Consider the following 15,241-nt stretch of genomic DNA (forward strand, 5'->3'; position numbering starts at 1 on the left):
TGTATCTGGAAGTCCCACAGGATCTTAGCTCGATCTCCATCACCCTTGGGGGCGTGTCCCATTTTGACCTCGAGACTTCCAGGTTATACTCGGCACAGATGTTCCTGTACACTATGCCGGCCACTTGGTTATGGCGTTCCATGTATGCCCTGCCTGCTAGCATCTTGCACCCTGCTGTTATGTGCTGGATTGTCTCATCTTTACACAGCCTGGGGTCTTGCCTGGTGTGATGGACCCCAGCCTCTATGGATCTTGTACTCAGAGCTTGTTCCTGTGCTGCCATGATTAGTGCCTCTGTGCTGTCTTTCAGTCCAGCTTTGTCCAGCCACTGGTAGGATTTCTAGATATCAGCCACCTCCTCTATCTGCTGGTGATGGTGCCTCCTCTTCCTCCTCTTTCTTAGGTTTCTGCTGCCTGAGGAGCATCTCCTTGGCAGATCCCGCACTTGATGCTGACTTGTGCTATGGGCTTGAGGTTGGCCTCCAGTGTTGTCCGCCACATCCCCATTGAGTTTCTGATGAAGGCTCTCAGGGTCCTGTTGATCTTGTACAGTTCTCGGCATTCCAGGTGTGGGGCATTGAGTCATACTCCTTGTAATCAATCCAGGCAGTGCACCGGTTGGTCTCAGCTGACTGCTCAGTCGACCAGTAGCTGGTGTTTTGTGCCTCTGGTATTCTTGGCCCTCTCTGTTCCCCGCTCATGTATTGACCCGTGTGCCTGTTCATCTTAGCCGCTATGATGCCTGACAGGAGCTTCCACGTGGTGCTGAGGCAGGTTATTGGTCAGTAGTTGGAGGGGACCGGTCCCTTCTGGGAGTCCTTGAGGATCAGGACTGTCCGGCCTTCGGTTAGTCATTCCGGGTGTCTCTCGTCAACTAGCAGCTGGTTCATTTGTGCTGCCAGGCGCTCGTGGAGTGCAGTCAGCTTCTTCAGCCAGTAGGCATGGACCATGTCGGGCCCTGGTGCTGTCCAACTCTTCATACTGGAGACCCTTTCTTGGATGTCTGCCACTACAAGTTGTTGTTTAACAACATTAGTTGTTCATTAGTTATCAGTTCTTGTTGCAAGATGAAGGTGAAGATCTGGCAGCAGTTGTAGTTTTTTCTGTTATTTTTAGTTACATGTGATCGATTAGAGCATGTTAGGTTTTTAATCATTTAAGCAGCAGAGCTCGTATTTTGAAGTCTTGTGGGTTTCATTGTCAGTGTTTAGATGCAACAGACAATCTGTTATGTTGTGCTCTGTAATTGCAGTTTGAGGTACTGTTTTAGACCAAGACCTGTTTGTACAATGCTCATTTCTTAATTAACCTCTCTCTTTGAATCTTTAGATGGCGATCCAGGTTTTGTTGGTGCTGATTGCCCTTGCATGTGTTCCCTGTATGCTGATTGTGAAAACTATGGTGCTTCGGCGTCAGCACCTGTGGAAAAAGCACCTGGTATGTGCATCTGACCACAACTAGATCCCTACTTCTATCTTTCATTGCTGTTAAGTTACTGTTAAGTTATGACCTTTGATATAACCTTTTGTTTTCTTACTCCTGTCATTCATTTCAATGCACATTGTATTGTGTAATGTGGTTGGTTGTGCTGCCATGAAAACTGCTTAAAGCCAGCTTTGGAAACGTTGATATTTTGGCGAGAAATGTACGATAACTACTCAACAGACAAAGGACACCCTAAAATTCGATGATACTTTGATTCAGTTGTCTTAACTGTATATTTGGCAGTTTTCTATCCAAAATGATGACGACCATTACCGAGTGCTACCTTGGTAGATATGCCACCTGGAGCTTTCATATCTCTCACTGGTTATGGATCTTATTCCACTGAAGATCAGCAGAGTTAAAACCTCACAAAGACTCTTTATAACTGTGCTCTTAGCTTTGTGACATGTGGGGCCTGATCTTTACATGTAGAGCAGATTAGCTTTAGCAGTGTTATACATGCTCACACGTTGTAAGAGAGGTGACTGTGGACTATGGAACTTTTTGCATGTATTTAAAGGTTTTTATCAACAATATCTGAACAGACCTAACTGGCTTAGTTTGTACTGATTTCTATGTTTAGGAGCAGGGTTGTTTTTCACTACACAGTACTTTGCCTGAATGCTTCTCTTCTGGGAGAAGACGGCCAATAAGCAACACTATGGCAAACATTAGTTTAGAAAAGGAGTTTCTATTTATTAACACCAACAAACAGTCAGCTCTCAGCACAGCAGCACAGCACAAACTGTCTGAAGAGGGCTAAACAAACACTTGTGACTACTTAAGCAAACGAGTTAAGATTAGCCAGCTGGCTGCAATCATAGATCATAAAGACTGATGCCATTGGGCTGTGACTCCAGTTATGAAGTGTCAGACTAAGTGTTTTCACTGTCGCCATTCAAAGTGGACGTGACAGGCTGAGTGTGGCGTGAGTCTGCACGCTCGCTCACTAATGACTGTTAGTCACACGCTGTGGATAACTCTGCTTTCTGACAGATAATTCACTGTTTGTTTGTTTTGCACGAGCCAAAATGATCCAAACTGAGTAGCTCATCAGAAAATTGACTGTCTCTGCAGCTCTTTTCTGATGTTTCAGTTAATTTGGTCAAATTAGCCACAAGAAGGACTTTTTCCCATCAGGCTTGTCTGGTCAAAGGGACATTTGACCATTAATGGAAAACTGTGGTGATTATCAGCAGAACACAGCTGTCACAGTAATGATTCCAGCCCCATTGTTCAATTCATTTTTTTATGTAGCTCCAAATCAGGATAACAGTCGCCTCGTTATATTGTAAGGTAAAGACAGGTAGTTTTCCCCTTGACCCAGAGGCCAAGAGGTTTGCCAAGCTCTCAAAGAGCTGACACAGACAGCCAGTTTAAAATCACTTATAAAGCTAACATGCCTCCTTTGGACAGTGGGAGGACAGGGAGAACCTATAAACTGAAGGCACCAGTGGATTCAAACCCACAACCTTGCTGCCAGGTGACTGGCACTGTTGTGCTGTCACATTAAACCACCTTCCCAAATTCATGTAGGTTAGCTATGTTACAGCTAGCTGATATTATCACACACAGCCTTTGGACACATGGTAAAACTGCAGGTTTTGCTTTTCAAATTTAAGATTACTTCAAGGTCACAAAAACGCTTTTAGCCATGCTCCAGTATTTGTTTCCCAGCAGTTGTAAATCTCACATGAATGCTATTAGAATAAGATGATGATGAGATCTGGGAGCTGTACAGCTACAGTTAGCTGGGCGGGTCTTCAGGTCTTTGTGCTCAGCTGTGATTGAACCAGTGAGACTATTTTGCTCTCCAGTGAACGATTGCTTATTGAAATTTGAACCGTTATACTTGATAAGGTGGTAAATATATCTATTTTTTCTCGGTTTCTGGGTGTCCTGTTTTACAAATTGGAGTAAATTAAGAAGGAAGCATCATCCTAAGGCTTGCTTTAAGCTAGACACAGCTCTTGTGGCTTTTGTATCTAGTCACAGAAGAGGGAAGAAACCCCTGCAGAGAATCTAGAGCAGTCTTTAGAGCAAACAGGCGTGTCCTCATCATGCACCGGACTCACTCAACAGGGCACGCAGAAGTTTGGAGGGGTGCGGGTGGGCAACGGGCCCACAGAAGACGAAGCTGGCATCATGGACCACGACCAGCTCTCCCAGCACTCAGAAGAAGGCGATGAGGTTTGTTTCAGTCAGTGACACAGGGGTCGGGTGTCTCTGGCTTCTCTTCATAATAAATCTTGAGTGTTTTTGTCGTGATGACTTACACTGCACAGTTAGCAAGGCTGCATTTGTCATCCATTCACAATGTAAATATGTAATGTTCTGGGACTTTCTCTGGAGATCCGTCTGGCTTCCTTAAAAGGATTACTTGTAGATCCTGACGATTTAATATGAGAATCAAACCTGTGAACCGTGTGGAAAAGCACAGTGGGTCCATGCGATGCAACTCTCACATTCCTGTTTGGAAGTCGAGTTAAAGTTGAAGTGGTGTGGAAGCTGGTTCTGCATATCAATGCGTCACTCCACTGTGGCTCAGACAGGAAACACAAAGAGGGGAGGTTCCTGTTAAAAACTGAGTCATGGTAAGAAGACAGGACACCCACTTTAAAGGTTTTACACATCACCACATAATACAGAATCATCTGGCCTTAGCAGGTAAACACAACCTCAGACGACCAACAGCATGTGACATATTACACCGTGTCATTATTTGACAAGAATGAAGCTAAATTGCAGAAGCAGTGAGTGGAGGAAGTTCAGCCTTTAGCAGGTTAAGTAGCAGCAGGTGTGACCACCTCTGCGAAGCAGAACTTGGCCTTCAAGCTTTACGCTGTATGTTAACACAAAGCCACAGTCTTCCTAAAAGTGGAAGTCCGTGCAATGCTCAGAGAGACAGCAAAAAACCCATAAAGCTTGTTCTGCAGCCTGAGCATCTCACAGCCAAGGACTTGACCATAAACTTCTTCGTATACCAAAGTATTATAGCGTCAGGTGAGGTGTCCTCTGTCTGACGGCTGAAGCTCGGATGACACGGGGTCAGCAGGTGTTGGAGGTGTCGTAATGGCCCAGTCAGTGACTGACATGCTGTGGTGGGACCTTAAGACATCTGTGCATGAAGTGGGAAGAAGAGTGTTTCAGGTTAAATGAGTAATGACATGGTGCAGCGTGTCCCGTGCTCTTCACTGAGGTGGGATTCAGGGATGTTAGAGGTGTCGTTTCTTTTTACCATGACTGTAATATCTGAATTTTAGTTTACACTACAGGGACTCGTCACTTTTTAAAAACCTGCACAGAATAACAGTTGTGTATGAGACCTAAGCATTCTGGGAACAAACCTGAGCTCTTATTCACATCATTCACATCATTCACATGACAGAACTGAATGATTGTGTACGGGTTACAGAGCGAGACATCTTATTGATAAGTTCCACACACGTCCTCATTTGGATCATGTTTCCCATTAAATCTGGGTGATGAAAACTTCTGAAAGATTGGATTGTGGATCGCACCACTGACCTTTCACCTTTGCTTACTTTCAAGCACTCAGAGGAAGAGCCGGTAAGATTCAGAGTTTAACGTTTCCTGAGCATGTCTGAATGCTGGCTTGCTTCATTTGGTTTTTTTTCATGTTTGAATTGTTTAAATGTGCTTTAATCCTGAACTGCCAGGCATGCATGAATGAAGGTACATGTTTGTTTGCATGACAGAGTGAAAAAGCCTCTCGCCCTGTGACAGGTGTGCTGAGTTCTTCTAGAGCTTTTCTATTCTAAAGCACTTTATAAGGATACTTGGTGTGCAGACTGGAGCAGGCAGGGATCAAACCACCAACCTTCCAATGAGGAGATGACCTGCTCTTCATCCAGAGCCACAGTCATCATTATGGAAAAACGCTGAACGTGTTTAGATATCCAGTAACTGGGAAAAGATGAAGCAACCGTTGTTACTTTGTGACCAGATCAAAGAGCAACAGGTCAAGGGTCAGTTTTCACTAAAATCCATCTAGTTGTACTTCTGCACAACCGGAGGAGTTTTTGCCCCCGTCTCACCGTTTCGCCCCTAAAGCTGCGTCCATAGTCAGTCAGGTACAGCCCAAATTTCAAGCTGTCACCTGAGCAGAAGTCTACCTTTTGTTTCCACTATCAGCGGAAATGTTTTCAATTCAGTCATTGGCCTCAGTGTTTTGTGCCATTATGGCATGCTAGTATTCATACTTCTGCTTTTCATTAGTGATCCTTTGAATGGGAACAATGACTCCTGCTTCCATGAACTCCATTTGTCTGATCCAAAAACAAAAGGGGAGCATGGAAAGAGGAAACCAGATCAGCGCCAAGAAAAACCGAACAAAAGCTACACGGAGCGTTTGACTGCCATGTTTCCCCCTCCCTGCTCGCTCCACACAGGAAAGGCTAGCCTCGCTCCAGGATGGAGAAAATGGAGGAAGTGCGCGGGCTTTACAATAAACAAACACCTCCCTGAGCTGTGATCTGGCTGTGGACGAAGAAACTTCTCTGCTCTTTGTTTTAAAGCTGATGAGAGAAGTCACAGGCAGAGGTCAAAGGTCACAGCAGCTTGTCAGCAGCATAAAAGAAGTAGCTGTTTCCCAGCTCTCTGGATTAGCATGCTCGCTGAGTTATGCTACACAGCATGTGAGGGATTCCTCCTACATAAACAAAGGTTACCCTGCAGCATGCTCTGCTTCATAAACTACATTTCAGATTCTAAACAAGGAAACATGTTCAACATTGATCCAAAGAATAAGGTGTGGTCAGAGAGTTCGTCATCATCATGAAGACAGGCTTATTTGTATGGGGCTACATACACTTCTAACCTGATGGATTCTCCAACTAAGAAGTCCTGAAGCCTGCTGAAAACAGGAGTTTACATCTGCTGTGAGAGCACACGTGAAAACGTTCAGGAAGTGATCTGAAGTTAATCTGAAGAGAAACTGGGCCAACGTTTGGTTCGATTTTATGGTCACACCTCCTGCATGTACACACTCCTGTGCTCACGCTGTTCCTTCTCTCACTACAGTTTGATTTCGGCGATGTAGCTGTCCACCAGGCTATCCACACCATAGAGTACTGCCTGGGGTGCATCTCCAACACAGCCTCTTACCTCCGCCTGTGGGCCCTCAGCCTGGCTCATGCACGTTAGTAACGACTCTCACACAGCTTTGTGTTTTGATGATCATAAACATTCAGAGAAACAGAACTATGTTGAGTAATGTTGTTTACTGCTGGATACTCACTGTAAACCTTGTTGTCTCGACTGTTTGCACAGAGCTCTCAGAGGTGCTCTGGTCCATGGTGATGCACCTCGGCCTCTCCTCCAGGAGCGGGGGCGGGTTCTTCGGCCTGGCCATCATCTTCGCATTCTTCGCCGTGCTAACAGTCGCCATCCTGCTCGTGATGGAGGGGCTGTCAGCCTTCCTGCATGCCCTGCGTCTGCACTGGTTAGAGTCACACTTACACGCAAATACAGAGTATCTGTGACGGGGTGTCAGAGTCACTTTGTCACTTTGTGATCTGGACCAGGGAAGCTCCCCTCTGAGTCGGTGTGACAGACACACAGTGTCCAGTTTTTGTTTTATGTAATATTCAATACTGAACTGTAACTTTGGTCTTTTTCAAGGAAGCAAATTTGTATTCAGTGTTTGCATAAAAGCCTTATTTTGATGTGTTTGCTACGAGCAGGGAGGACACACATGAGGTCAGAGACAAGTTTGAGCTTTTGTCCTCCACAGTGAACAACGGCTGAAAGGAAAAACCAGCATCACTTTGTTTAGTTCCTAATGTTGTCTGTCCGCAGCTTTGCTGGGCCCGCGGGCTGTAAGTTTGCCACCCCTGATTTATGATTTGAATGAAGACAAAACCAACAGTAACACGGTGTTACTGTCAGAACATCTTCAGTGCTCTTTGGCCCTGATTGGCCAAGTCTCTGAAAATCTGCTGGAGCCATCTTTACAAAAGGTCTCCCAGGTTTTCTGTTTGAGGCCTGATAACTGTACCAGCTGTAGAATGACTCCAGTGCAGTGTTTGTGTGTTTGAATCAACACAGACTTGATCATAAGATGATTACTCTGACTGCAGAAGATATCCACTCACAGGCAGCTCCATGCATGTCACATGAAAGCAGAAAGTAAACTGTCTTCGTGTCTAAACAGTCCCGCACTGATGGAAAACCAACACACGAGTGTGTGTGTGTGTTTATAGCATCTCATTGACATAATGGTTTCCCTAGCCCCTAACCCCAACCCTTAAAAATTAAAACCTGACCCTAACCATAACCTAATTGTAACCCTGACACTAAAACCACATTTTGAGTCTCAAAAATGCCTTCAAACAAATCCTGGTCCCCACGAGGGCTGTTTGTCCCCACAAGTATAGTAAACCACCAATTTGTGGTCCCCATGAACATGTTAATACCCGTACACACACACACACACACACACACACGGGTACTTTTGCCAAAGCTCATGAGGAATTCCAGCAGAATCGGACCTTCTCAAACTGGTTTACTGAACTGTTATCACACAGAACTCCAGAGGACCTTACACACCGTCCAGCTCCATCGCCTCCCAGCACGCACTCCGCCCTGCTAATCCAACTACACTGACATACAGCAAATGTCAAACATTACACAACAGTGAAATATTTCAGCCGTGCAGTGTAATCGTGCTTTGGCTGGCAGCTGCACGCTGCAGCACATGTCTATGATTGCTTAGGTGATAAATCTAAAAATGAATATACTGTAGTTTAGCTGATTGTGAGGACGTTTATTTTGAAAATCACACAGAATATTGCAGAGGCCTATGAGGAGGTGGTGGAAGTGACAGATGATCCAGTACAGAGCACATGACATGAAACCATGATCATTAGCTGTGACTAAAGGGAAATGGACACCGGTGTCTCCAGCACGTCTTGTCCTGTCGAGTAGAGCGGGCGCAGCAGGAAGCACCTCTGAGGCGCACCACTTAGGTTTCACCTCATGTGTTTTGTAAGAACTCAGTTTATCCACCGCAGCTCTTCAGTGCATCCTCTCTGGGCACAGTGTGGATGCTCACCTGTACTCTGTGATAGCATGTATTGTAATGTGGGGACTGTAGTGTTGGACAGCTGTGGCCGATTAGTCTTTCCTGTCATGCTCACTGACGTCTGCTTGAAGCGTGCTGGAGGATCTGGTGCGTTTTAGTGAGGTGGCTCCGTGGACGAGTCGGAAGAGTCGCACAAAACTGTCAGACTTACAGACGACAGCACGATAACTTTAACTCATCGTCTAATGATGAAATTTACATTACTGTCACGTGTCGGGTAGAAGTCCTGGTAGCAAGTGGGCAAAACTCACAGGGTAACACACTGGCACTACAACACAACAAGGAAGTGTGGAAACTGAGGGCTTAAATGCACACACAAGGTAACGAGAATGGGCGGAGCTGTGGAAAACAAGACACAGGTGAGCCGAGTCAAACTAAGCTCATCAGAGATCTGGAAGGACTCAGGTGCTGACCATAGTTCCTGTCCACACGCGTCACTACAGTTGGTGTTTGAGCTGGTAGCTTTACAGTCGTTTATGGGCCGTCTACAAACGAAGCACCGCTCAGCCTGGCAGAGTTGGTCTGCTGCAAAAAGGAACGCTCTGTGAAAGCTCTGTGTTTATTTTCCTTAATCCTTCACATCTGCTTTCACACACAGAGTTTACGTCATTGTTCAGAGAGGATGGCCTGCGTGTTTTTGTTGGACAGAGGCACAGTGGTAATGCTCAGCCTTTCCTCTCAGGCTGATTTGTATAAGAAGCTGAGGTGGACGCTGTTCCAGCACAGCTGTGTTACATCCACACTCTGAACAGTCCTTCAGTTTGTGTTGTCTAGTCCTACCTGTGTACCGCACACATGGGGCACTCACCATGGCGACCCCCTGCTGAGCGCAGCCTGAAGTTTGTGAATATGACAACTTAAGAAGAAGGTGACGGGACAACTTTGAATCCCGACGATCTAAAGAGGTCAAAGGTCAACTTCTCTGAAAACCACTGAGGATTTTCAAATTCATACCATAGCTGCGTCCATATTGAGGCTGAGGGGCAGCACTGGCAGCCTCCAATATTATGATGTCATCCCCATAATCTAAGCATGTAGGCTGGTCACTGTCTAGTGTGTGTGTGTGCGTGTGTGTGTGTGTCTGGCTCATGTGACCTGTTGTAGCAAAGGTATGATGTCACAGATGATGACATCTGTTGGTCCTCGTCCATCAACAATGAATGAATGTTTCTTACAAAGTTGGCACTTCTGGCTTTTCAGTCGCGACATGATCTGTGAGAGCTGCGCGATTCGTACACGGAGAGTTTGGTCAGCAGGCCACAGGATACGTGACAGAAACGCGTTGTTTCCCAGCATGTCTGAACGGTACACATCATGATGTTCAGTTACTTTAGGTGTTTAAGGCGGTCGTGCACGAGTATCATCCCCAGAAGAGTTGACAGTAACGGTGATGTCACAGCATCTGCTGAAAGTTCCTCAAACTATGCTGCCTGCTGTCTGCACAGGGTTGGTGTCCTTAGTTTGATTTGCCTGCAGTAAGTCAGACGTGTTTCAGACGGGTGCTTCTGTTGACTGATGACCTCTTGGTCACAGTGGGCGGTTCACACCTGAGTACTGCGTTAGCACTTGTGAGGCTGTGGTCCTCAGTGGAGTGCCCACCGAGTGGATTTGCTGCCCCAAGTGAAGGAGTTCAAGTATCTCAGGGTTTTATTCACAGATGAGAGAAGGAAGAAGCAGGAGATGGTTGTGGAAGAGAGCTGAATGTGAAAGTGTGGATTTAACTTGGATCTACATCCCCACGCTCAGCCACAGTTACAGTGTTGGACGGGCGATGAACAAGTCAGAGTTTATATTGTTTGTGATGTTTTGTGTTTCTCTTGCATCCTGGGCCGTGTCTGTACATCACTTTTGTTCGTATCTAAGTCTGGAGCAACTTCAGATATTTCTTATTCAATCACCCACGGGGACACACAGTGAAGGTTCATGAAGCGTCAGTGTGTCGGCTCAGCACACCTCTGTAAGCTTCAGAAGGAGCACCGGAGTATTTTTCACACAGCTGAGTGACTGAGTGGAAATAATGATGTTCAAAGTGAGCCTCCATGTTCCCCTGTGCTGTTCACGCCTCACACACACATTCTGATGAGCTGTCTGCACAAACACACTCACACACCACAGTCCATAAAGCGTCGCGCACGTTAGGCTCAGGAATCTGTTCCATTTCCACGGCAGTGTGGCGAGGAGCGCTCGTTTCTTTCCTCTGTTTAAGTGTTGCCCTCTCACATCTCTGGAAGGCCAAATATTTGCCACAGCCGGGAAACATTCCTGGGCACTCCCTCGCTGACCGCGGCCAGCAACCATCTTAGCTTTTCCTCTTAAATGAAGTCATCACAGGTTGTCAGGGCCGGAGGCTTTCAGAATCCTAACTGTGGAAAAAACACAGCGGCTGGTTGGATACTGTGACTGAGTCAGCCCGTGACAGACTGTAATGAGGTGAGTCACACGGAGTGAATCGTCAGGTCCTTCTAGCAGTTTTATTTCACAATCTGATTATTCTGAGCTCCAAGTATCAGACACACGAAGTCTCAAACTGACCTGCTTCATCATTTTATTTTAAAGTCTGTAGAGCGCACACACACACACACACACACACACACACACACACACACACACACACACACACACACACACACACACACACACACACACACACTTTTGATCATCCTTTTCACATTGCTGGTCAGGGAATAATTCAGCGGCTGTGTGGGAAGGTTTACTGGAATGTGCGCTGCCTCACACACACGGCCAGATGAATTTTATCATCCTCACTTGTTTTTGTCCTGAACAAAATGATGTTCTTAAGCTCTGAGTTCACACAATACACGTGCTGCAGGTTTCTAGACTTCTTTGCAGTGTGTTCTGTTTGCAACAGTCAGAGCAATGGAACGATTGTACCACACCAGAAGGTCCCAGATTAAAACAGAGCAGATGTGCATGAAGAATATGTTTGGAAAAGGAGTTGTCTCTGGAACAATAGCTTTGGCTGTCAGCTTATTGATGCACCTGATTGCTTCATCATAAATATCTCAATAATGGATGAGCTGAGGGCGTGTTCCTCCATTTAAACGTCCCTGTATCTCACAAAAGTGAGAAAAAGTATTTTGTTATATCTTTTCATCACAACATTGAAGATATGACACTTGATACAATGTAAAGTAGTCAGTGTACAGCTTGTGTAACAGTGTCAACTTGCTGTCCCCTCAAAATAACTCAGACATTAATGAGTACAGCCCTAAGTGAAAATGGTACGGCTCCAAACAAACTCCAGGAGCTAGGCAGGAAGTGAATGTACACTGTGCAACTACAACGCTACAAGTTTACAAACTCATCAGCTGATTTGGACCAAAGTAAACGAACTGTAGCTGTGAGAACGCCCTCGGACCTGATTGGTCGGGTCATTCATCATCTCTGACCAAACTGTCACTGACTTTAAAGCCCAAATAAAACTCAGATCGCTTCTCGTCCACTCTCCTCCCACTGAGGTTGCTTTGATAATAACACATAAATACTTCTTTCCTCCTCCTGCTGTAACTGACCAACATCACAAAGTGCTGCTTGTGGGTAATTATCCTTCACCGGGGCTTTCTCTCTCCTGTTTCAGATGACTGTTGCTGTGCACTGTTGCTATATAAATAACATTGTGTCTGCATTTAGATTCAATCCAAACTCCCAATTTGAGTTTTATCTTCTTTTCCGTTGCTGGGAATGTCTGGAAAGGCAGAGCACTGGAAAGGGTGTGGGCAGCAGCGGCTTGTTTCATTTAAAGCCACACGTACAGAAACAGCCTCTGTGGGCGGGGCTAAAACAAGCGGCATACAGACAGGAACCATGTGGAGCTTCTGACTAGTTTAAAAAGGCTTTAACGGGACAACTTTCATACATGCTTGTGTGGATATTTAACCAAACAGTCTTCTCTCTTTTTCTTTCAGGGTTGAGTTCCAGAACAAGTTCTACTCGGGCCAGGGCTTCAAGTTTGTCCCCTTCTCGTTCGAGAGCATCCTGGAGGGAAGATTCGACGAGTGATCGGGCCTCGGCCCATCCAGCACAGTCTTCAGTGATCCCTCCTCTGTGTTTGTGTGGGCGTGCATGAGCCCCAGTGCAGTGTTTTGTCTCCCCCTGGTGGCACTTTGTGAAACTTTATTGTGTATGAGCTGTAGTTTAGTCCCTGTGAAGTGAAGCGTATTCCTGGGCTTATACCCACAAACCTGGTCTTTGCATTTACACTGAAACACAGATATCACACAATCAGTCCAAACATTTTCACAAAGGTCAAATCAAGCTGAACAAAAGAATATTTTCATATGCAGCAGTTATGTGTATGCAGAGGTGCATCATCGGTCAGGCGCGCCCACGACTTTATATATAATCAAACGTAAATAAATGATCGCGTCTCGCTGTGTGACTGTCGTCATTAGTTCTCACATGCTGCTTACAGCTCACTGCTCCCTGGATCATCTTTCTCTCCTCTGGAGAAGAGCTCCACCCGAGCCCCACCCGAGCTCCACCCGAGCCCCACCTGCTCTCATTCATCAGCTGCTGTGCTGCTTTCACACAGATGTGTGTAAAACTTGTGCTTACACTGTATTGTTTCTGTGAGGACACACCTCGCTTCAGTCGTCTGTGTTGCTGTTTGCAGGTAATCATTGAAATAATCTGATGGCAGCCTCGTATGTGAACGTGGAGCTTTGCCCTCTTTGGTGAACCCCAGCAGAAGGTTTCACACTAGCAATAAATCTGGCCCTAACATCGGGCGGCGCTGCGATCGCTCATTTACACCCTAAATGAATTTAAACTGATTAAGCTCAGTATGAATATTTGGTTCCCCAGTGGTGGAGCACTACACCGCTGTACATATGTCAAATCTCTTATCACATGGTACATCTCATGATAAATGCTTTGGCTGACTGGAAATACAGAATGTAGGTTTTGTAACTTTGACTCAGTGAGACAACATCCAGTCGGCTTTGCCAGATATTTTGCGATGTTTCTTTGCTCGATCACAACTCTGATCATTCCTGTCACTGTCCATCTGCTACACAGTGACGAGGTTCTCGCCGTTTTACTAACTTTTTAAACAAGCATTTGTTTTTAGTCCCCATACATCACCTGTGATGCATTGTCACATACTTTGCCAGTTCAGTCACACATGCTCACATATCAAAGAAGACTTTATGCACATGCACATCTCCATCTTTGAGAGTTTAGATCACAAACTAAGGCTGTTGTTGCACATGAAACAGCACGTTGAGCTTTTTGTTGCTGTGAGTTGAGCTGTTGCACTTTCAGGACTGATTCCACGCAGACCGTGATTATTGGGAGAGTTTTCACTGGGAACCCACTGAAGATCCTGCTCATGCAGTGACAACACCTCAGCTGTGATGAGTGTTTTCACAGGTCACGTATTTCAGGATTAAAGCATCTTTAACAATGTGATATCAGCATTATAATCATAATCTCATTGCAGCTTTTAAAGTGAATGTTTGGTTTGAATTAGTGTATCGCTGTAACCTGCTCCTTCTGTGTTTCCTGCTGTAAACCAGTTAAAGAGGGAACTGTCCAAACTGTGTACGGTCACCTCTGATTGTTTCAAAGCTCGGAAGATAATATCATATATAGACTTCAGGACCGTCCTTTGTTTCTTTAGCCTTTTATTTAATGGTTTGAAATCAGTGTCCAGCATCACCAACTCCTGAGTATGTCTGAGATTTAAGGTTTAGTCAGCCGTTAGTCGGCATTCATGTTGGTTTGATCACCACAGCTGTTATTGAACTGGATTTTCAGAATTCCATCATCCCTGTGTTTAGTTTTATGGGAACGTGTATTTGAAGTGCTGTAATGAACTCGTGTTTCCATTTGGATGAGAAAAAATCAGACGTGCTGTTGATGTTGAACAATGACTTGTGACAAGAAGTGTAAAGTGTTAATGTGTTAATAATAAACAGACACCTGGGGATTCATGCTGTGTGTGTGTGTGTGTGTGTGTGTGTGTGTGTGTTCTTTTGTAAATAGATGATAAGTCCGTCCTCACATCATGCACACAACACATATGTAAGTTCCCACTGTGCCACTGGGTCCGAACACTTTATTGTGTTCGATAGGGGGCGATCATGGCTCGAGAGTTCGCCTTGTAATCGGCAGGTTGCCGGTTCGAGCCCCGGCTCGGACAGTCTCGGTCGTTGTGTCCTTGGGCAAGACACTTCACCTACCGCCTACTGGTGTTGGCCAGAAGGGCCGATGGCGCAATATGGCAGCCTCGCTTCTGTCAGTCTGCCCCAGGGCAGCTGTGGCTACAACTGTAGCTGCCTTCACCAGTGTGTGAATGTGTGTTGACTGGGTGTGTAAAGCGCTTTGGGGTCCCTAGGGGGGGACTAGTAAAAGCGCTATACAAATACAGGCCATTTACCATTTAGTTTCCACCTTTCAACCAGACTAACAACTTCCTGTTGGGGTACATCACCATGGTGCCTTCACCTGCAATCATGGGCGCTCCACAGCATCTTATAGGAAATAAGAAATCCTAATGATCCATCAGTTCTCTGTAAAATAAAAGCAGCATTCCCAGAAAGTCACATAAACCTTAGAGAGTAGAAATGTCTGTTTTACACACAAGTCTTTGTGTTTTCCTCTCTGATGAACAGAAGTTGATCCTTATGA

At 45.5% G+C, this 15,241-nt stretch overlaps 1 protein-coding gene across 5 annotated transcripts in view; it reads left to right on the top strand.

Moving 5' to 3' along the window:
• LOC146382176 (V-type proton ATPase 116 kDa subunit a 1-like) overlaps positions 1–14,544 on the top strand; it is a 30,208-nt gene extending 15,664 nt beyond the window's left edge. For 2 of the 5 annotated variants that reach the window (XM_084938527.1, XM_084938528.1), the window contains exons 17-22: positions 1,330–1,437; positions 3,475–3,675; positions 5,038–5,055; positions 6,529–6,646; positions 6,778–6,949; positions 12,517–14,544. In XM_084938527.1, coding sequence (XP_084794653.1) covers positions 1,330–1,437; positions 3,475–3,675; positions 5,038–5,055; positions 6,529–6,646; positions 6,778–6,949; positions 12,517–12,610 — 711 coding nt within the window. In that variant the 3' untranslated portion in view covers positions 12,611–14,544. The remainder of the gene's footprint in view (positions 1–1,329; positions 1,438–3,474; positions 3,676–5,037; positions 5,056–6,528; positions 6,647–6,777; positions 6,950–12,516) is intronic. The other 3 variants (XM_084938530.1, XM_084938529.1, XM_084938531.1) reach the window with 3 other exon arrangements.
• The last annotated feature ends 697 nt before the right edge of the window (positions 14,545–15,241 follow it).

This window comes from Perissodus microlepis, chromosome 8, assembly GCF_051167445.1.
Source record: "Perissodus microlepis isolate ML-2025 ecotype Zambia chromosome 8, ASM5116744v1, whole genome shotgun sequence".
In the NCBI taxonomy this organism is placed as follows: domain Eukaryota; kingdom Metazoa; phylum Chordata; class Actinopteri; order Cichliformes; family Cichlidae; genus Perissodus; species Perissodus microlepis.